This window comes from Dendrobates tinctorius, unplaced genomic scaffold (genome assembly GCF_039654945.1).
Source record: "Dendrobates tinctorius isolate UK_male_01 unplaced genomic scaffold, ASM3965494v1 ptg000032l, whole genome shotgun sequence".
Lineage (NCBI taxonomy): Eukaryota > Metazoa > Chordata > Amphibia > Anura > Dendrobatidae > Dendrobates > Dendrobates tinctorius.
In genome coordinates, this window is record NW_027361700.1 from 2239365 (window position 1) to 2263732 (window position 24368).

The window sequence follows — 24368 nt, forward strand, 5'->3', positions numbered from 1 at the left end:
TGAACCCTATACCAATACTCATCCCACTGGGACGTTATGAGCCCCTGCCTCAGAAGATGCTACGGACTTATACGAGGCTGACTATACTGCGACCTTGTACGGTATGGTGTACAATGTTTGATGACTTGTATGTTTTTTGTTTTTTTGTTTTTCAATAAAAACAGATTCAACATGAAATAGTCAAACGGAGATCAGTGATTTACTTACCCAGACTGATGCGGAAAATCAACTGCGCTTTCTGAAGCTCCAAAGTAATGTAGTCTCCTTGTGAGCCCTCCGCATGCATCAACACCCCATCTTTTTCTAAGGTCTTAAAATTGAAAGAAATATCATCCTGTAAAGTCCGATTGGTCTTTCTTCTAAACTGGTAGGAAATTAGGTCATCACCGTCAAAAGACAGGACATCATGGTCTAAAGGGTGGAAGACAAATGTTAGTGTGCAAGGAAGTTATTTTTCCCAGTACAAACTGCGGTAATTCTTAACTTATGCAAAACTATTAGCAGTAGGTTGATGCCCCCGAGACCCATGAGTACAGACTAAAAAAAATAACATTCATCCTCTGATAATACAGGCACGTATTTTTCTCCTCTCCCTGTTCCCTCGATCTTGCTAACCTACTTCAGAGCACAGCGTACGGTATGTTTTGACATCAGTGCAGCTAATCGCAGACATATAGACTTAAAAACAGCAGTGGTTTGGGAGTCACTTAAATATAATTTTTCAAGAGGAATTAGGTAAAATACCCTGGTAACATGATTTGCAAAGTTTTTTAACTTTCCATGCTATGTAAAGAATAAGTTTAGTTACTCTTTACCTTTTGACTGAATTGCATTTATCAAGAAAAGCAAGACATTAACTATTCTATTCTTTTGAAGAAATAATAGGGGGTGTAAAAAGGAGCACAGAAAACCTTTACTTTTTTTGTAACAAAAACACAGAAAAGAACCTTGTAGCCTTTAAAATGTCAACTTACTGCTTTCACAGCCATAGAGAGCAACCCGAAGCCCAATCTTTCCCCGAGGATTCCAGGCTACAGGAATAAAACGAACATAGCGTGCCTTTATGGGATAGTGTAGGCGGTGCTCCGTCACCCCTGTTGAATTGACATTGCCAAAAAATGTCTGTTCAAAAACATAAGGAAATAAAATGTAAGCAATGCAGATGCCAACTCGTTTTTCAACACTCAATATTGTTGACCAATATAGTGCAATAAACCAAAATGCTAATAAACTCATTTCTAAAATTTATTTAAGAAACCCATAGACTTCTACATGAAGCAAATGCTTGCTTGCTTGCTTTAGCCTTACTAACCAGGCATTGGGGCCTTTTTTATGGCGTAATAACATCAATAAGTATGGCATTTGATCCGAATCTTCTGAACAAAACTTTGAAGGCATATCCTTCGTATGCTTATTGGTGCTCCCCTGACCACAATTGTATGTAATTAAAACATCACTAAGCAAATATTAATTTACATTCTTTGGCCCTGTGACCCATGTTGCAGTAAAGGTCGCTATAGGTCTTCAACCTATCACTAACTTCCGGTACCTTCCCTTCTGCTTTCAAACATGCCACAATCACGCCTATCCCTAAAAAGGCAACACTCGACCCAACCGCTATGTCCAGCTATCGCCCAATATTGATGCTCCCATTCGCTTCCAAACTCCTGGAAAAGCACGTCCACGCTGAACTTTCCTCCCACCTATCATCAAACTTGCTTTTTAACAATCTACAATCTGGTTTCCGCCCCCGTCACTTCACTGAGACAGCCCTGACCAAAATTACTAATGACTTACTTACAGCCAAATCAAATGGACAATACTCTATACTCCTGCTTCTAGACCTGTCCTCTGCATTCGACACAGTTGATCACTGCCTCCTACTACAGACCCTCTCCTCCTTCGGCATCAAAGGCTTTGCCCTATCCTGGATCTCCTCATACCATTCGAACTGCACATTCAGCGTCTCCCACTCCCACACCACCTCCTCATCCCACCCTCTCTCTGTTGGAGTCCCCCAAGACTCTGTTTTAGGACCCATACTCTTCTCAATCTATACACTTGGTCTGGGGCAACTCATAAAGTCCCACGGATTCCACTACCACCTTTTATGCTGATGACACTCAGATCTACCTCTCTGGCCCAGACATCACCTCTCTGCTGTCCAGAATCCCAGAGTGTCTATCAGCCATATCTTCCTTCTCCTCTCGCTTCCTCAAGCTCAATGTGGACAAATCTGAACTCATCATCTTTCCTCCATCTCACAGATCTTCCTTACCCGACCTAGCTATAACAATTAATGACATCACACTTTCCCCAGTACAGGAAATCCGCTGCCTCGGAGTAACCTTTCACTCTGCACTGTCCTTCAAACCGCACATCCAAGCTCTTTCTACCTCCTGTCACTTCCAGCTCAAAAATATTTCCAGAATCCGTCCTTTCCTCAACCTTCAATCTACTAAAATGCTTGTGCATGCCCTCATCATCTCCCGCCTTGACTACTGCAACATCCTTTTCTCTGGTCTCCCTGCTAACACCCTTGGACCTCTCCAGTCCATCCTTAACTCTGCCGCCCCCCGACTAATTCATCTCTCTCCTCGCTACTCCTCCGCTTCTCCCCTCTGCAAATCTCTTCACTGGCTCTCATTCCCTCAGCGTATCCAGTTCAAATTACTAATACTGACCTACAAGGCCATCTATAACCTGTCACCCCCATATGTCTCTGAACTAATCTCCCGATACCTTCCCTCACGTAATCTCCGGTCCTCCCAAGACCTCCTTCTCTCCTCCACACTTATTCGCTCCTCACCCAACCGCCTCCAAGACTTCTCCCGAATAGCCCCTATTCTCTGGAATTCTTTGCCCTAACAAGTCCGACTATCAGCCTCATTTGGATCCTTCAGACGGAACCTGAAAACCCACCTCTTCAAGAAAGCCTACAGCCTGCAATGACCCCGCTACCTCCTTCTCTCTCACCACTACCGGTGATATCACCTCAACCAACACCGGAACTGCTGCAACCCACCAACCTACTGTCTCCTTTCCCACCATCCTGTAGCATGTAAGCCCGAAAGGGCAGGGTCCGGTATCAGTCTGTCATTGTTAGTTTGTTTACTGTAAGTGATATCTGTAATTTGTATGTAACCCCTTCTCATGTACAGCACCATGGAATCAATGGTGCTATATAAATAAATAATAATAATAATATATAGCGCTAGTCTTATGGAGATGTCCCTATAAATAGTGGTACTCATGGTCATGGACTACTAATGAACATTACAGCACGTGCAATAAAGTGTTACAGTGTCAGCATTAGGATGTACTTTATGGGCGGAGTCAGCGCACTCTGTGCTTCTGTCTCGTCGATAAAGACAACTGCCCCAAGGTCTATTTGATGCTCCAGTTGAGCATCTCCTATGTAATGCATATGCTCTAGCTACAGTTTCTTTTATATGATGTATATGCTCCAGCCCAAGCGTCTTCTATGTGATGTATAAGCTCCAGCCTCAGCATCTCCTATGGGATGTCTTTATTCCAGCCCCAGTATCTCCTATGTGATGTATATGCATCAGCCCTAATGTTTCCTATGTGATAAATATACAAGCCTTGGTGTATCCTATGTCATGTATAGAACTATCTCAGTGTCACCTATGTGATGTATATACTCCAGGCCCAGTGTCTCCTATGTCATCTATTTACAAAAGTCTCTGTATCCTTTGTCATGTATTGATAAATCTCAGTCACCACTACCACCTAACATCACATGCCTCACAGAAGAGAAGCAACTCCAACCATCACATTAGGGGTGAAGTAATTAAATGCTTGACTAAATATAGCAGGATAAATTTCAAGTTGATAATTTTGTACTGCCTGCGGATGATATAAATATCCATGTGGCCCTTGATAGAAAAACGTTTCCCCTCCCCTCCTTTAAAGGGTTATTTCCACTAAAGAAGTTATTCCCAGCCTAGATGTTATGTGGGGCTTAGGTCAAAGGAGGCTGACAAACCCGGGCCCCTGCGGAGTCCCTCAAACTAGGGAAAACCCTGTCTGACCCTCAACCCAGGGTTTTTGCTAAAGGTGCAAATGCCTGAGCCTCCAGCCTCTCCTTATCTCCTGCTCAGCCCTAAGCTGAACCCTCCACCCAGTGAGTTGTCAAACCACCAAAACCCACACAGTAATGACAGACAGGGAGAACTCAAACCACACCGCGCCGCATACACACCGGACAATACTGTAATGTGAACAGGGCAAAACAAAGCACAAATATAGGAAGGCGAAAAGGTAACAACGGATCATACGACACCAGATATGAATTTCTCTCTCCAACACCTCCACTCCAGACCGGAACCACTTGGCACAAAACACAAGCTATAATCGGCGACGCCCACAGGCCAGCACGACTATTTAAAGACCGTGGGCGTGACCAAACATCCCACCTGATTTCCAGCTAGATTAACCCCAGATAACCTGAGTAAAATCAAGCCGGCGCCACTGAGGCTATAGTGGACGGAGATGGAACTACCGCTGCCTGCCGGACGCTGTGGTGTGAACAGCGTCCGACATGACAGTACCCCGTCTTCTACGAGGGACCCCAGGGCCCTCAAGACTCATAGGACCCGGGTTGTCCGGATGGCGACGGTGAAAGGAACTGACGAGCCGATCCGCATGTATGTCCGAGGCTGGTACCCAAGACCTCTCCTCCGGACCATACCCCCGCCAGTGCACCAAATACTGAAGAGTACGGCGCAGTACTCGAGAGTCCACCACCTTGGAGACTTCAAACTCTAAATCGCCATCCACCATGACTGGAGGTGGCATCGGCGTCGTGTCCACAGAGCCTACCACCTTTTTCAATAAAGACCTGTGAAACACGATGTGTATCTTGTATACCGCAGGAAGCTCCAACCGATAAGCGACCGGGTTAATGATGGCAGCAATCTTAAAAGGGCCAATAAATCTTGGACCCAATTTCAATGATGGAATTTTGAGTTTTATGTTTTTAGTAGCTAACCACACCCAATCACCCACACACAGGTCCGGACCTGGCACGCGTCTAGAGTCAGCCACGCGTTTGTATCTTGCACTCATGCTCAGCAATCGCTGTTTCACACTCCTCCAGACTGATGATAGTTGAACTCCTAACCAGTCCTCCTCTGGGACGCCCCCAGAGCCCCCCTGACGCAAGGTACAAAACTGAGGATGGTGCCCATAAACACAAAAGAACGGAGACTCTCCCGATGATTCTTGGCGGTGATTATTTAATGCGAACTCGGCCAAGGGAAGGAACGTCGACCACACCTCTTGGTTGTCAGACACAAAACATCGCAAATACTGCTCCAGATTTTGGTTCATGCGCTCAGTTTGACCATTTGACTGCGGATGAAACGCCGACGAATGACACAACTTGATCCCCAATCGTGAGCAAAAAGCTTTCCAAAACTTCGCCACAAACTGGGTACCCCTATCAGACACTATGTCCGACGGAACTCCGTGCAGTCTGACCACCTCCTGCACAAAGACCTGAGCCAACGTCTTCGAGTTGGGCAAGGAAGGCAACGACACAAAATGCGCCATCTTCGAAAATCGATCAACCACCACCAGGATGACCGTGTTCCCCGCCGAGGCAGGCAAGTCTGTGATAAAGTCCATGGAGATTTCTGTCCATGGCCTACTAGGTATCCCCAGCGGCTGTAGAGTGCCAGCAGGACGGGTTCTGGGCGACTTGGCCCTGGCGCACGTGATGCAAGCTGTCACGTACGAAACCACGTCCTGCCGGATTTTTGGCCACCAGAAGCGGCGCGATACCAGTTCCAAGGTGCCCCTAACCCCTGGATGACCGGCCAGGACCGAGTCGTGGTGTTCCCCCAACACTTTAAGACGAAGATGAAGGGGTACGAACGACTTATTAGCGGGAAGTCCTGGTGGTACCTCCTCCTGGGCCTCGGCAATCTCCGCCTCTACCTCAGTCGTGAGAGCCGAAACCACTACACCTTCCTGGAGGATGGGTACCGGATCTTCCCGAGGTTCTCCCCCCGGAAAACACCTGGACAAGGCATCCGCCTTGGTGTTTTTCGCCCCAGGACGGTAAGTCACCAGAAAGTTAAAACGTGTAAAAAACAATGCCCAGCGAGCCTGCCTGGGAGACAGACGCTTGGCCGACTCCAGATAGAGCAGGTTTTTATGGTCGGTGATGACTGTGACCTGGTGGGCCGCCCCCTCCAAGAAGTGTCGCCATTCCTCAAAAGCCAATTTGATGGCCAACAACTCCCTGTTGCCTATGTCGTAATTCCGTTCGGCCGGCAACAGCTTCTTGGAGAAGTAGGCGCATGGACGCAAATTGCTCAAGGACGAGCCCTGTGACAGTACTGCCCCCACTCCCACCTCAGACGCATCGACCTCCACCGTAAAAGGTTTGGATACGTCCGGTTGCACCAGAATGGGGGCTGAAGCAAAACGGTTCTTCAGAAGCTCAAAAGCACGCACCGCATCCTCAGACCAGATAGCGAGATTGGTACCTTTTTTCGTCATGTCCGTGAGCGGTTTGGCTATAGTAGAGAAATTCTTAATAAACTTCCTATAATAGTTAGCAAACCCAAGGAACCGCTGGAGCGCTTTTAGATTACCAGGCCGTTCCCATCGCAGCACCGCTTGCACCTTCGTGGCATCCATTTTAAACCCTGTGGCGGACACAATATATCCCAAAAAAGGCAACTCTTGAACAAAAAACATGCATTTTTCAAGCTTAGCATAGAGCTTATTCTCACGGAGCAGCTGTAACACCTGCCTGACATGCTCTAAATGAGTGTCCTGGTTGCTCGAATAAATGAGGATATCATCCAGGTACACAATCACAAATTTCCCCAGCACATGAGCAAATACATCATTTATGAAATGTTGGAACACAGCTGGCGCGGTTGTCAACCCAAATGGCATAACTAGGCTTTCAAAATGACCCTCAGGGGTATTAAATGCCGTCTTCCACTCATCCCCGTGGCGGACCCTTATGAGGTTATATGCCCCCCTGAGGTCAAGTTTGGAAAACCACTTCGCACCCGCCACCTGGTTGAACAAATCAGGGATCAGAGGCATCGGGTAGGGATCACGGACCGTAACCTGGTTTAACTCCCGGAAATCCAGACATGGGCGTAACCCCCCATCTTTTTTCTTAATGAAGAAAAACCCCGCTGCTACAGGTGAGGATGAAGGCCGAATGTGCCCTTTACTTAAACTCTCCGCAATGTAATCCTTAAGAGCTTGTCTCTCCGGACCAGAAATACTAAACATCCTCGCCTTTGGCAATTTAGCCCCGGGTTTTAACCTAATCTGACAGTCATAGGCTCGATGTGGAGGTAGTTCTGAGCAACCCCTCTCAGAGAATACGTCCGCAAAATCCAGCAATGCCTCCGGAAGGCTGGACTTCACGGTGGACACACATGTGGCCAAGCAATTTTCCTGGCAGAAACTGCTCCACTGGACTATGTCCTGGGTTCTCCAGTCAATCACCGGGTTGTGCTTACACAACCATGGGAAACCCAGGACTATTTGTGCTGGGGGATTATTGAGTACCTTACATGTAACCCACTCAGAATGTAGGACCCCAATGTGGAGTTTAACCTCAGCTACAAACTCAGTAATCTCCCCCTGTGGGAGGGGAGCGGCATTAATGGTAACCACGCGAATAGGATGAGGGAGTTTTTCGATCTTGAAACCTGCCATGCGTGCAAACTCCTCATCCATGAGATTGGTGGCTGAACCGCTATCCACAAACACTGATATTGGTAGCTCTCTGCCCGCAATAATAACCCTGGCAGGGAGCATACATTGAGATACCATCATGGAGGATATGCATACGCTCAGTTGGGCCTCCTCCATACCCTCTGAGCTTACCAGTTTTCCGCCGGTGCGACTTTCTTTGGTAGCACAGGACAAGCATTTACATAATGATCTCTTTTACCACAGTAAAAACATGCTCCATGCTTCCTGAACCCAGGAACGCGACGCTGCACATGCGATACCCCCGCGATTTGCATAGGTTCCGTGGGCTCACCTGCAGCAACCACACTGGCACGCCTGCTTTCCCCCAGAGGCAGCGTCTCCTGTGCCCCTTGACGCAAACGGCGATCAATACGAATAACCAAACTCATGGCAGATTCTAACGATGCAGGAGTCTCATACATCAGGAGGGCCTGTTTAACTCGTTCCACTGTGTGTCTACTGCCCAACGGCGAAATTCTGAACAATAGTCTTCCGCCATACGTTCCCCCTGACGGAGGGCGCGGATTTTAGATTCCGCCAAAGCCAATCTGTCGGGGTCATCATAAATGAGCCCGAGTGCTGAAAAAACATTCTCAACCGAATGAAACGTAGCAGAGTCGGCTGGTAAGGAAAACGCCCATGCTTGAGGGTCCCCACTCAGTAAGGATAACACCAGACCCACCCGCTGAGCCTCATTACCTGAGGAGACCGGGCGCATGCGAAAGTATAACTTGCAGGCCTCCCGAAAGATGACAAATTTGCTGCGTTCCCCAGAAAATCGTTCAGGCAGCGGAATCTTAGGCTCTGCACCTGCACCTGCAGAAGCCGCTTGCACATTAGCTACAACCAGGCCCTGCTGCTGAACTGCCCCCTTCAACTCGGTGACCTGTACGGACAGCGCCGCCAACTGGCGGTTAATGGAAGTCATGGAATTCATGGAAAAAATGTTAGGCCGATTATAATGTTATGCGGGGCTTAGGTCAAAGGAGGCTGACAAACCCGGGCCCCTGCGGAGTCCCTCAAACTAGGGAAAACCCTGTCTGACCCTCAACCCAGGGTTTTTGCTAAAGGTGCAAATGCCTGAGCCTCCAGCCTCTCCTTATCTCCGGCTCAGCCCTAAGCTGAACCCTCCACCCTCCACCCAGTGAGTTGTCAAACCACCAAAACCCACACAGTAATGACAGACAGGGAGAACTCAAACCACACCGCGCCGCATACACACCGGACAATACTGTAATGTGAACAGGGCAAAACAAAGCACAAATATAGGAAGGCGAAAAGGTAACAACGGATCATACGACACCAGATATGAATTTCTCTCTCCAACACCTCCACTCCAGACCGGAACCACTTGGCACAAAACACAAGCTATAATCGGCGACGCCCACAGGCCAGCACGACTATTTAAAGACCGTGGGCGTGACCAAACATCCCACCTGATTTCCAGCTAGATTAACCCCAGATAACCTGAGTAAAATCAAGCCGGCGCCACTGAGGCTATAGTGGACGGAGATGGAACTACCGCTGCCTGCCGGACGCTGTGGTGTGAACAGCGTCCGACATGACACTAGAGATAAGGAATAACTTGCTGATCGTGGATAGGTCTGACTTCTACAGACCCGTCCTGAATAGTGTGGAGGAGCGTTTGTTTAACCTAACATTGTAAGTGCCAGCAATGGTTGAACAATGTGCTCAACAATCCCATAGACTATGAATGGAGCGGAAATCGAGCATACACACGTCGTTGTAATTAGGACAGAGCTGCAGACTCCTGATCTCAGGTTTGCTGGGGGTCCAGGAGGTCAGACCTACAATGATCACTAAGTTGTCACCAAATAGGTGCAAATTATGAATTTCTCTGATTTTAAAAACCTAAGTTATATCTAACACTTTCTACTCTTCTACTCAGTCTACTAAAAATCATTGAAATTTAGATTTTGACATTGCCTCCCTTTGCTGCTATGAGGTTATGTATTTCAGCACATTAGTAGGCAGGAAATAAGCAGAGTTATGGCACAGGTACATACCTTTCCCAAAAAGCCCTTATAAATCCAATCTCCTCTCTCATTCTCTCATCCTTTGAAGCGCACACTATCAGACTCTGCCACCAGTTTTCTCTGTATGTTGTATTTTCTGTATTTTTATTTTAGGTTGTCCACTACTTTAGCATTGATGCAAGTGCGTACTTCCGTCTGGCGCCACTGCAACCAATAACAGCTGATTGTGGGGGTGCCTGGTGTCAGCCCACTGTATCAATACAAAAAGGATTCCCTGCTCCTATGGCTGGTGTAATATCCCTGAGGAAGGTGCCAGGAAGGGCGCCGAAACGCGTAGGAAGGAATAAAGAAGTACTTTGTTACAACATCTTGCATCCCAGGTGATTTTGTGGACTCAGCAGCGCGGACTGTGGCACACCTTGCTTCCCATATTCTCTGGTGTCAGCCCACAACCGATCAGACATTGATGACCTATCCTAATTATAGGTAATCAATGCTAAAGTAGTGGACAACCTCTTTAAGCCTATATGGACATTTTTAAAATAGATTCATTTTTTATTACATATACATTATCAAGTAACTTGTATTATTGGTAAAGGGGTAAAGTTATTGTTTTAGCTTACATTTATAGATAGCTACACATGCAACAATACCATATATGTGTATTCTCAGCTATAAGGCACCACAAGGATCAGTGTTGGGCCCAATTCTTTTCTATATTAATGACCATGTGAGTAGGATTGAAACTAACATGTCAGTCCTTGCTGATGACTCAAAACTTTGTAGGATAGTAAAACTAAGCTAGACTGTTTAATACTGCAGAATGATCTAGATAAAATGTCTGCATGTGCCAACATAAGGCAGATGAAGTTTAATGTTAATATATGTAGAGTAATGTACCGGGGCTAGAGTAATCTTATTTCTGGATATACATTACAAAAAATATATACTGAGGATTACAGTATAGGAGAAGGACTTGGGTATTCTGGTTACAAGAAAGCTGTTAAGCAGTACTCAATGTCAAGCAGCAGCTGCAAAAGCAAACAAGATTTTAGGTTGTATAAAAAGAGAGAAAAATTTTTGTGATCCAAATGTATCATTACCCCTTATAAGGCGACATTTTGCAGTTTTGGGCTCCACATATTAAAACTGATATTTGGAAGTTAGAATCAGTTGAAAGCCTGGAAAACCAGATTATCACATGGGAACATGTGATGGAAGGTCTCTCCTTTGATCAGAGGTTGGAAATATTGTGCTTTTTTAGCTTTGCTTAGTAATAAGACATATCAGAGGAGCTCTCATTTATATGTATAAATTTATGTGTGGTCAATACAAACGACTGGCGCATGACTTATTCCTTGCAAAGACCATACTGAGGACTAGGGGGTACTCATTACTTATAGAGGAAAAGTGATTCTGGCATTTAAATAGGAAAGGGTTCTTTACAGTTCCAGCAGTGGTAATAATTTGGGTGACCCTACTGCAAGATGAAGTAATGGCAGACACCATATCAACATTTTAAAAAGGGCTGGGTGGTTTTCTATTAACCAATAATAACATTTTGGGTTATAAAAAAATCTATCAATAGAGAATTCATAACTGGTCCAGAAAAGTTGATCTTGTTAAACCTATATCTTTATTCAGCCTATGTAAATGTGTAACTATTTTTTTTACAACTTGGCAAAATAAAAACATGCTTTAAATAAAAAAAAAATCTTTATTACCTATTAAATCAAACTACATAACTTCAAAATGTAATCATTTGAACATATTCTCAGCGTACCAAAGCATTATAGCCTGTCAGTAATTTACAACACTAATAATGGCTCTCATCATTTCACGCCTAGACTACTATAAATCACTACAATCTGGCACTCTACTTTACAGACTGTTACCACGCCAATCCATGAAGGCTCCAGTGAGGAAGATCTTTTTTCCTACTGGTTTCCTTGCAGAATTACTGTAAATTAAAAACATTTGTCCTAGTCTACAAACTCCACACTATCACACATCTCTGCTTTCAATGACCTACAACATTCATTCTCACTTACAAGTGCTTCTCACTAAATTAGAATATCATCAAAAAGTTAATTTATTTCAGTTCTTCAATACAAAAAGTGAAACTCATATATTAGATAGATCACTCTGTTTGTAATGACTCTATTTCAAGTGTTTATTTCTCTTAATGTTGATATTATGGCTTACAGTAATTTACACAATTGAAAATGCAAAGAAAGGTTAAATACAACCGACTTACTGAAAAAAACCCTATTAAAAATGTAACTTTTATTAAGTATATTCTAAAAATATGATACAGATATCCCCTATATAGTAAGCCTAACCAAGTTGGGCTTCTGACATTGCTGGAAAAACATGATACATTAAATATTACAAGTAGTGTTGAGCTTTCCGATACCGCAAGTATCGGGTATCGGCCGATATTTGCCGTATCGGAATTCCGATACCGAGTACCGATACTTTTTTCGTATCGGATACCGGAATCGGAAGTCCAAAATGCAATGAGCCACTTTTGTGGCTCTGATTGGCTGCCGAAATGACGTCATCATGATGCGCTGTCTGTGCGCATCATGATGCGCCGTCAGTTCGGGCCTTCAGGGGGGCTGTGCCGACTGTCCGGGGGTCAGACTCCGGGGGTCTGTGCCGGCCTGCCGGGGGGGCTGTGCCGGCCTGCCGGTGGTCTGTGCAGGCTCCGGGGGTCTGTACGGGCCTGCCGGGGGGTCTGTGCAGGCTTCGGGGGGCTGTGCCGGCCTGCCGGGGGGCTGTGCCGGCCTGCCGGTGGTCTGTGCAGGCTCGGGGGTCTGTGCCGGCCTGCCGGGGGGGCTGTGCCGGCCTGCCGGTGGTCTGTGCAGGCTCCGGTGGTCTGTGCTGGCCTGCCGGGGGGCTGTGCCGGCCTGCCGGTGGTCTGTGCAGGCTCCGGGGGGCTGTGCCGGCCTGCCGGTGGTCTGTGCAGGCTCCGGGGGTCTGTGCAGGCATCGTCCCATCGGGCGATGCCTGCTACCATGACAGTGATTGACACATTAGCCAATGATGGGACAGTAGTAGTCCAATCATCCGGCTAATGTGTTGAATGTAAAAAAAAAAAAAAATTACATGCTACATACATGCTACATACATACAACATGCATACTACATATATACTACATGTAACATACATACTACATGCAACATGCATACTACATACATGCTACATACTACATGCATGCTACATACATGCTACATACTACATACATGCTACATACATACTACATACATAATACATATATACTACATGCATGCAACATACATACAACATATATACTACATGCATGCAACATGCATACTACATATATACTATATATACTACATGTAACATACATACTACATATATACTACATGCTACATACATGCTACATACATAATTCATATATACTACATGCATGCAACATACATACAACATATATACTACTTGCATGCAACATGCATACTACATATATACTATATATACTACATGTAACATACATACTACATATATACTACATGCTACATACATGCAACATACACACTACATGCTACATACATGCAACATACATGCTACATACATACACACTACATGCTACATACATGCAACATACATACTACATTCACGCTACATGCTACATACATGCAACATACATACTACATTCATGCTACATACATACATGCTACATACATACTACATATATACCACATGCATGCAACATGCATACTACATATATACTGCATATATACTACATGCATGCAACATACATATATACTACATACAATACATACATAGAGACATACAGTACATATAACATAGAGTACATACTCACCGTCCCACGCAGCAATGGCATAAAGTGAGACTAGGGACTTTTTTTTTTTTTAAAGTGGTGGAGGAATACAGTGCGGAAGGATACCTACCTTCCGTCATTGTATTCCTGGAGCTGGTAGAGAACGGTAGCATCAGCTGATGCTGCTGTTCTCCACGCAAGATGGACGTGGGACCCTCGTGGACTTCTGCGGATCGGGGTAAGTATATTGGTGTTTTTTTATTTTGATATTTATTCCTCAAGGGGACAATGGCTTCGGGGATCAAAGTGACAAGTGACGGTGAGTATGTACTCTATGTTATATGTACTGTATGTCTATATGTATGTATTGTATGTAGTATATATGTATGTTGCATGCATGTAGTATATATGCAGTATATATGTAGTATGCATGTTGCATGCATGTGGTATATATGTAGTATGTATGTAGCATGTATGTAGTATGTAGCATGTATGTAGTATGTATGTTGCATGTATGTAGCATGTAGTGTGTATGTATGTAGCATGTATGTTGCATGTATGTAGCATGTAGTGTGTATGTTGCATGTATGTAGCATGTAGTATATATGTAGTATGTATGTTACATGTTGTATATATAGTATATATGTAGTATGCATGTTGCATGCATGTAGTATATATGTTGTATGTATGTTGCATGCATGTAGTATATATGTATTATGTATGTAGCATGTATGTAGTATGTATGTTGCATGTATGTAGCATGTAGTATATATGTAGTATGTATGTTACATGTAGTATATGTAGTATATATGTAGTATGCATGTTGCATGCATGTAGTATATATGTTGTATGTATGTTGCATGCATGTAGTATATATGTATTATGTATGTAGCATGTATGTAGTATGTTTGTTGCATGTATGTAGCATGTAGTATATATGTAGTAAGTATGTTACATGTAGTATATATGTAGTATGCATGTTGCATGCATGTAGTATATATGTTGTATGTATGTTGCATGCATGTAGTATATATGTATTATGTATGTAGTATGTAGCATGTATGTAGTATGTAGCATGTAGTATATATGTAGTATGTATGTTACATGTAGTATATATAGTATATATGTAGTATGCATGTTGCATGCATGTAGTATATATGTTGTATGTTGCATGCATGTAGTATATATGTATTATGTATGTAGTATGTAGCATGTATGTAGTATGTAGCATGTATGTAGCATGTAGTATATATGTAGTATGTATGTTACATGTAGTATATATAGTATATATGTAGTATGCATGTTGCATGCATGTAGTATATATGTTGTATGTATGTTGCATGCATGTAGTATATATATATTATGTATGTAGTATGTATGTAGTATGTAGCATGTATGTAGCATGCATGTAGTATGTAGCATGTATGTAGTATGCATGTTGCATGTAGTATATATGTAGTATGTATGTTACATGTAGTATATATGTAGTATGCATGTTGTATGTATGTAGCATGTACATTTTTTTTTTTTTTTTTTTCCATTCAACACATTAGCCGGATGATGGGACTACTACTGTCCCATCATTGGCTAATGTGTCAATCACTGTCATGGTAGCAGGCATCGCCCGATGGGACTTGTAGTCCCATCGGACGATGCCTGCACAGACCCCCGGAGCCTGCACAGCCCACCGGCAGGCCAGCACAGCCCCCCGGCAGGCCGGCACAGCTCCCCGGCAGGCCGGCACAGACGCCCGGAGCCTGCACAGACCACCGGCAGGCCGGCACAGCCCCCCGGCAGGCCGGCACAGACCCCCGGAGCCTGCACAGACCACCGGCAGGCCGGCACAGCCCCCCGGCAGGCCTGCACAGACCACCTGAGCCTGCACAGACCACCGGCAGGCCGGCACAGTCCCCCGGCAGGCCTGCACAGACCACCGGAGCCTGCACAGACCACCGGCAGGCCTGCACAGACCACCGGAGCCTGCAGAGACCCCCCGGCAGGCCGGCACAGCCCCCCCGAAAGGCCCGTACAGACCCCAGAGAGGCTGTACAAGGCAAAAATAGGGTTTTTCTTATTCCGATACCGGAAGTCCCATAGACTTGAATGGGACTTCCTGTATCGGAATCGGCGATACCCGATATTTTTTTTAGATCGGCCGATACCATCCGATACGATACTTTTTAAGTATTGGACGGTATCGCTCAACACTAATTACCAGCCAATTTTAATCTGCCAGTACAGTTTATCTGACCAAAAACTCTGCAATAGCAAAGTCAATAAATACTGCTGAAAGCAGCCCAAAAAAACCTCACCAAAAAGGAAAAAAGGAAACAAGAAAGTTCTATAAAAGTGATAATTGGTGCTACACACTAGTATCAGTTTCACTCAGCCGATGTGTGGAGAACAGTGAACTGACCCTATATGTATTTCTGTCTGGACACCTACCTAAGTGCGGAGGTTGGCACCTTAAGAAAAACGAGAATGGCGCCCCCGCTCGTGCGATGGCTGTCCCTATTCTCCTATACCACCCTATAAGACGTAAAGCCAGAAATAGAAAGCCAGATGGCCTGTATCCATTTGTAAACTAGGTTCTTGAGTCTTCATGGATGCAAAAGGATGTATTTATACAATCAAATATTAATGCCTCATCAATTGGATAATGTTCCACTGCCATACCGTTATAAATCTCTCCTGATGAACCCGCAGTAGAGGGAAACGCATCGAGATTGTGTGGACCCCATCTGAGAAACTACATCATTATGGGCTTTTCAGCTATCTTTATGCAGTATCATATGGTCACAGATAAGTACAAAATTCTATGAATATGATCAATGGATTTGTGAATGGTATATTAATAGAGCTGATACAAGTTTATCTGGGGCAATGGTGTGCAACCTGTCAAAATATCAATGCTGGATGTGTGGCCACAACACCACTTGTATACAGCTAGATATTGGATCTGTTGATCTGTGAACCTAGTGTCATGAATGACTCATACTTGCATGCTATGAGAAAGCATCTGCAATGGGTCATCTGGTGCTTTGCAGTAAATATTATTTTAATGCTATGAGGGTCTTTTAGAGCTCTCATATGAGGAAGTATATCACTTGGGCTCTAGGAGTATGGGTATAGCACCATCTGTATGCAGATAGTTATCAGATGCAGTAGCATGGCGAATTAGTTTTAATATCTTCTGTGACAAGTCATATGGTACATTGGCAGAATAATTTATTATTCATATTTTCAGTGGAAATCTTTGTATAGGGACATTAAGATTAATGTGGATATGGTGCCACACTGATAATTAAGCACCCTTGTTTCATATTTACTTTGTATGAGAGTGGTGTGAAGTAATTTAGGGTGTCTGGATTCTCTACTTTTTCTTACATTTATATTTGATTGTATAAATACATCCTTTTACATTCATCAAGACTCAAGAATCTAATTAACAAATGGTTACAGGCCATCTGGCTTTCTGTTTCTGGCCTTACGTCTTATAGGGTGGTATAGGAGAATAGGGACAGCCATCGCACGAGCGGGGGCGCCATTTTCGTTTTTCTTAAGGTGCCAACCTCCGCACTTAGGTAGGTGTCCAGACAGAAATACATATAGGGTCAGTTCACTGTTTTCCACACACCGGCTGAGTAAAACTGATACTAGTGTATAGTACCAATTATCATGTTTATAGAACTTTCTTGTTTCCTTTTTTCCTTTTTAGTGAGGTTTTTTTGGTCTGCTTTCTGCAGTATTTATTAACTTTGATTTTGCAGAGTTTTTGGCCAGATAAACTGTACTGGCAGATTAAAATTGGCTGGTAATATTTAATGTATCATATTTTTCCAGCAATTTCAGAAGCCCAATTTGGTTAGGCTTACTATATAGGGGATATCTGTATCATATTTTTAGAATATACGTAATAAAAGTTTTTACAATTTTAATAGGGTTTTTTTCAGTAAGTCGGTATTATGGCTTACAGCCAATGAAAACCCAAAAGTTATTATCGCAGTAAATTAGAATAATTAACAAAAAACATCTGCAAAAGCTTTCTAAGTGTTTAAAATCGTCCCTTAGTCTGTTTCAGTAGGCTCCACAATCATGGGGAAGACTGCTGACTTGACAGATGTCCAGAAGGCAGTCATTGACACACTCCATGAGGAGGGTAAGCCACAAAAGGTAATTGCTAAAGAAGCTGGCTCTTTACAGAGTGCTGTATCCAAGCATATTAATAAAAAGTTGAGTGGAAGGAAAAAGTGTGATAGAAAAAGGTGCACAAGCAGCCGGGATAACCGCAGCCTTGAAAAGATTGTTAAGAAAAGGCCATTCAAAAATTTGGTGGAGATTCACAAGGTGTGGACTGCTGCTGGAGTCATTGCTTCAAGAACCACCACACACAGACATATCGAGGACATGGGCTACAATTGTCGCATTCCTTGTGTAAAAGCCACTCATGACCAGTAGACAACGCCAGCAGTGTCTTACCTGGGCCAAGGAGAAAAAACTGGACTGTTGCTCTGTCTTCCAAGGTGGTGTTTTCAGATGAAAGTAAATTTTGCATTTCATTTGGAAATCAAGGTCCCAGAGTCTGGAGGAAGAGTGGAGAGGCACACAATCCAAGCTACTTGAGGTTTATTGTGAAGTTTCCACAATCAGTAATGGTTTGGGGAACCATATCATCTGATGGTGTAGGTCCACTGTGTTTTATCAAGACCAAAGTCAGCGCAGCCGTCTACCAGGAAATTTTAGAGAATTTCATGCTTCCCTCTGCCGACAAGCTTTTTGGAGATGGAAATTTCTTTCTCCAGCAGGACTTGGCACCTGTCCACACTGCCAAAGGTACCAATATCTAGTTTAAAGGGAACCTGTCAGCTCATTTTTCTGCAATAAGCTGCGGTCACTGCCTTTCGGGGCTTATCTACCGGACCGCCCCCGGGTGAGTATAATAAAACTTTTTTTTTTCTCTTTCAGGTTAGATCCGGGGCTTATCTACAGCATTACAGAATGCTGTAGATAAGCCCCGAAAGGCAGTGACCGCAGCTTATTGCGGGAAAAGAGCTGCCAGGTTCCCATTAAAAACAACAGTATCACTGTGCTTGATTGGCCAGAAAACTCACCTGACCTTGTCAAGAGGAAGATGAGAGACACCAGACCCAACAATTCAGAAGAGCTTTAGGCTAAGTTCACACATAGCGGAACTCTTGCGGAAATTACTGCGAGAGTTCCGGAGTTCCATTCCGCGGGAAAATCGCATTTTAAATTCCTGCGATTTTCCCGCGGAAAAACCAGCATTTTGCAAGCGTAATTAGCTTGCAAAATGCTAGCGTTTTCCAAGCAATCTGTAGCATTGCTTGGAGAACTGATTGACAGGTTGGTCACACTCGTCAAACATAGTGTTTGACAAGTGTGACCAACTTTTTACTACTGAGGCTGCCTATGCAGCTTCAGTAGTAACAGATAAAATGTAAAAAGTAATTAAAAAAAATAAAAAAATTGTGTTATTCTTACCTTCCGGCGTCCCGCGCAGCCTTCCCGCCTCTCTCCATGCTCTCGTTCCCAGTAATCCTTTGCGAAAATGCCCGCGATGACGTCCGTTCTCGCGGGATCACGACGTTTTGCGGTAATTCGCGATGACGTCGCGCGAATGACTGCGAGACTTTGCGATCCCACGAGAACGGACGTCATCGTGGGCATTTTCGCAAAGGATTACTGGGAACGAGAGCATGGAGAGAGGCGGGAAGGCTGCGCGGGACGTCGGAAGGTGAGACTAACACCATTTTTTATTTTAAATTCTATTTTTTACAGGGATATGGTACCCAAAGCCCGGAGGACAGTCTCCTCTCCTCCGGACCGTGGGTACCATCCGCAATTGTTCTGCTTACTTTTCGCATGGTGTGCACAGCCACATGCGGGAAGTAAGCGGAACAATGCATTCCTATGGGTGCGGGATCGACGCGATTCCGCAAAATTAATGAGCATGCTGCGTTTTTTACCGCGAAGCGATTCCGCCGCGGTAAAAACCGCAGCATTAGCACAGCATTGCGGAATCCCATAGGAATGCCAATAGGAATTTTTCGCATTTTCGTGGCAAAATCGCGCGGTTAAAACCGCCGTGGAATCGCGAAAAAACGCCATGTGTGAACTCAGCCTAAGGCTGCTAGCAAAGCAACCTGAGCTTCCATAACACCTCAGCAGTGCCACAGGCTGATCGCCTCCATGCCATGCAACATTGATGCAGTAATTGATGCAAAAGGAGCCCCGACTAAGTATTGAGTGCATTTATTTAACATACATTTCAGTATGCCAACATTTCGGATTTTAAAATCATTTTTCAAGCTGGTGCTATTAAGTATTCTAATTTACCGAGATAATGACTTTTGGGTTTTCATTGGCTGTAAGCCATAATCATCAACATTAACAGAAATAAACACTTGAAATAGATCACTCTGTTTGTAATGACTCTATATAATATATGAGTTTCACTTTTTGTATTGAAGAACTGAAATAATTTTTTGATGATATTCTAATTTAGTGAGAAGCACATGTATTACTCACTCCCGTCTGCTGGACTTCTCTAGTGCTGCACTTAGTCTGTGGAACAAGCTGCCCTGTACCATTTGACAAGACGAGAAGAAAGTTTTTTATAATCTTGGTCAGGCAGGACATGTAAATCCTTGATGCACTGCAAAGACTGAAGTCAGCAGTAAAAATCCATAGGAAACAAAAGAATTGATATGATGCATATCTGAAAATTACAGATTGATTTTTTTTTATACTTTCAGATGGGATTTCAGAAGCCCTTCTATATATTGTTCTTCATAGGAATACTGATTTTCCATCTGTAATCATCAGCAAAATAAAAATCTGACAAAAATCATCCATTCATTCTCTCGGGTTGAAAATGCATTACTGGTAAACAGTCTAGATGGTCTAATAGTCCCAATGAAATAGTATGTACCGGTACATATAATATACATAGATTATGTTCACAGTATATACATATACTGTGCTATTGATATCTGTTAAGATCAAGTGTGTGACACTTACCCAGTTAGTGCCTTGCTGGAAGAATGGCTTCCAACTATCAGGACGGTCACCAAAAAGCAGGATGTACTTGGTAACCCAGTCATAATAAGTGTTATGTGTTCCCTGAGTGGCAATTCCCTTTATTTTATATTTCCTCTTTAGGTCTATTTGAAGCCATGGATTTTTATCCCCAGGGGCAGGAGACCATCCACTGCTGCCTACAAATGGAGAGCACAGGGAAACAAAGCAACTTGAGAATCAGTAATAATAAAAATCGAAAGAGATTATCCAATCACAAGATATTGAGGCTTGCAAGAGATGTCAAAAGCAATAATAAAGGATTTTGGGGATATGTCAAAAGTCAAAGATGCTATAGGATTTTTACAGGATGAAAATGATGAAATGGTAAGACAGGATGTTGAGAAGGCCGAACTTTTAAATTCCTATTTTGCATCTGTTTTCTCTCAGAAAGGAAATGTAACATCAACTGTTCTTCACTGTCCTACTGAGGGAATAGAAGAATCCAGGATATCTATAAACAGAAAGATAGTGAAGAAACACTTAGCTAGCATAAATGAATTCAAATCTCCATGTCCAGATGAATTACACCCCAGAGTACTGAAGGAGATAGCAGAAGAAATTTTTGAACCCCTCTCCATAATCTTTGAAAATTCTTGGAGAACAGGAGAAGTCCCAGAAGACTGGAGAAGACCAAATGTTGTTCCTATCTTCAAAAAGGGGCAGAAGGTGGACCCAGGCAACTATAGGCCGGTGAGTCTGACTTCTATACCAGGAAAGATCTTTGAGCAAATTATTAAACAACATGTATGTAAGTACCTGGATAAGAATGAAGTGATTAAACAGAGTCAGCATGGGTTTGTAACTAATAAGTCATGTCAGACTAACTTAATTTCCTTCTATGACAGAATCACTGATTGGGTGGATCAGGGAAATGCTCTAGATATAGTATACCTTGACTTCAGCAAAGCATTTGACAAAGTATCTCACACAATCTTAATTGAAAAAATGGCTAAGTATGGAATGGACAAGGCAACTGTTAGGTGGATTCATAACTGGCTTAGTGATCGGACCCAAAGAGTGGTCGTAAATGGCTGCACATCCAGTTGGAAGAATGTCTCAAGTGGGGTACCACAGGGCTCTGTCCTGGGCCCTGTATTGTTCAATATCTTTATCAACGATTTAGATGAAGGAATTGAGGGTACACTGATTAAATTTGCTGATGACACAAAGCTAGGAGGAATATCTAATACTAGAGCAGAGAGAGAGAGGATTCAAAAACATGTAAATAAACTGGAGCAGTGGGCATCAACTAACAGAATGGTTTTTAACAGGGAAAAATGCAAAGTACTACATCTGGGCAATAAAAATGAAAAAAGCATATACGGAATGGGAGGAATAGGGCTAAGCAACAGTACATGTGAAAAAGACTTGGGTATACTAATAGATCACAGACTGAATGAGTCAGCAGTGTGATGCAGCAGCAAAAAAGGCAAATGCAATTCTAGGATGTATTAACAGAAACATACAGTCTAGATCATGTGAAGTCATTATTGCCCTCTACTCCTCTTTGGTCAGACCTCTTCTGGAATACTGTGTCCAGTTTTGGGCACCACATTTTAAAAAAGACATCAACAAACTGGAGCAAGTTCAGAAAAGAGCGACCAGAATGGTGACCAGTCTGCAAACCCTGTCTTATGAGGAAAGGTTGCAGGATTTGGGAATGTTTAGCTTGCAGAAGAGAAGACTGAGAAGAGACTTAATAGCTGTCTTCAAATATCTAAAGGGCTGTCACATTGTAGAAGGATCATCTTTATTCTCATTTTCACAAGGAAAGACTAGAAGCAATGGGATGAAACTGAATGGGAGGAGACAGATTAGATATTAGAAAAAACTTTTTGACAGTTAGGGTGATCAAGGAGTGGAACAGGCTGCCACGAGAGGTGGTGAGTTCTCCTTCAATAGAAGTCTTTAAACAGAGGCTGGACAGACATCTATCTGGGATGATTTAGCGAATCCTGCTTTGAGCAGGGGGTTGGACCAGATGGCCCAGGAGGTCCCTTCTAACTGTACGATTCTATGATCTTCAGCACAGATTGTTAATATCAGATCAGTGAAGGGTTAACACACCCATGAGCAGATTGCAAGTTTGGCTTTGGCTGGATGTAAACATTGAACGAAGCTGCACTGCCCTGTAGTGTCTGTTCTTAAAAAGGAGCTGTTCTGCAGCACCTGGCAGCAGACGCTACAGAATGAATGAAGCTGTGGAGTGTAGCTCTGTTAAATGTTTCCATCCAGACACTACCAGAGCTAATAACAGCTGATTGTTTGGGTGTCATCAATATCTTGTGACAACCCCTTTAAGGAACCATAATCCTCAATAAGAATTTCAGATACAATTTTCCAGGTATTACAAACAATTTACCTCGACAGGACGCCCAGTATATGACCTAAGCAAATTTAGCAACTTACCATAAAGTCGTGCAAAGTTAGCTGCATAAAAAATAGTGTATCTTGAAGAAGCATCAAATGACGTAAAGTACAAGGGGGAAACCAGGTCATTGTAGCACCATTCTGAAAAGAAAAAGAAATAAATGCTGTGTATAAAGGACAGGCAGAAAGTAAGGGCATCTACATACACAAAACAAAGGGAAATCCAGTCCTCATAAGAACAGCCTTATTATTTAGAAATTGTAACACAACTGCTTCAATATGTGCAACTATTTACTATGACCACCCTTGCGATCACTCGTCAAGATGTACCAGTGTCATGATCAGTGTTGGTTTTAGGGCAGAGACAGACTGCCGTATAACTCGCACGATGATCACATTGCAGTGCACAGACTGTCTGGCACCTCTCCTGACCAAGCATGACAGTGTGATGTATTTCTATGCAGCTGACAAGCTCAGGTCAGGAGAGCAGACGGCCAGTACAAGGTATACGATGCGATCCTCGCACGAGTTATACGGCAGTTTGTCCCTGCCCTTAGACATAGAACAATGTTAAACGTTCACACTGCATGTTACACACTTCAAACTCTTACACAGTGTAGAGGACATGCAGTCTCTTTCCTGCTATTAAAGGAGTCTCCAAGAAATCTACTAATATAAATAAATATAATAAATAATACACATTTAAATATTAAACATCTTCTAATACCTCTACATGACAAAAAGCTATGCTATATCTACTGCACTCTGTCAGGATTCCAAGATGGCAGCTACCATCCATCACACCCTGTCCTAGAATTCAGAGGATATACAGTAGAAGTAGGATGTGCTGACTGAAGCACGAAACAGACATCACATCAGAGCAGCGTCCTGTCAGGTATCATGAACGCACATTCCTCTGTTATGAATGGGTTACCGAGAAGAAAAAAGCAAAACAAGCTAAGTCACAGAAAACAAGAGAGGTTGGTAACTATGCACATTGCAGATCCTTGATCCTACCACACAACTAGCAGCAGCCGTGGAGCGTACCTACGATGTTCCTACATGCTTCGCCACAGCCAGAAGACTAAATAAGCCTGAAGCATGAAAAGGGGAAAACTAACTGCCCCAGAGCAGACCCCAAAGGAATAGATAGCCCTCACACATGTATTGACGGTGAAACAAGATGAAGGCACAACCATAGGCAGGAAAATAGGCTGAGCAAACGATGGGGCCCAAACTAACTAGAGAGGAAAGGAAAGGAAAGACACTGTCTGCAACCTGCAAAAAACCCTACAAAAATAATGTCCAACACTTCTGATAGCAAAATTAACCC

General features: G+C 43.5%; 1 protein-coding gene across 1 annotated transcript in view; it reads right to left on the bottom strand.

Annotated features, from left to right (window-relative positions):
• CNTNAP1 (contactin associated protein 1) overlaps positions 1–24368 on the bottom strand; it is a 205859-nt gene that overhangs the window by 131301 nt on the left and 50190 nt on the right. The window contains exons 2-5 of the mRNA XM_073572312.1: positions 23075–23176; positions 20606–20802; positions 975–1122; positions 208–411 (exon numbers count right to left, since the gene is read on the bottom strand). Coding sequence (XP_073428413.1) covers positions 208–411; positions 975–1122; positions 20606–20802; positions 23075–23176 — 651 coding nt within the window. The remainder of the gene's footprint in view (positions 1–207; positions 412–974; positions 1123–20605; positions 20803–23074; positions 23177–24368) is intronic.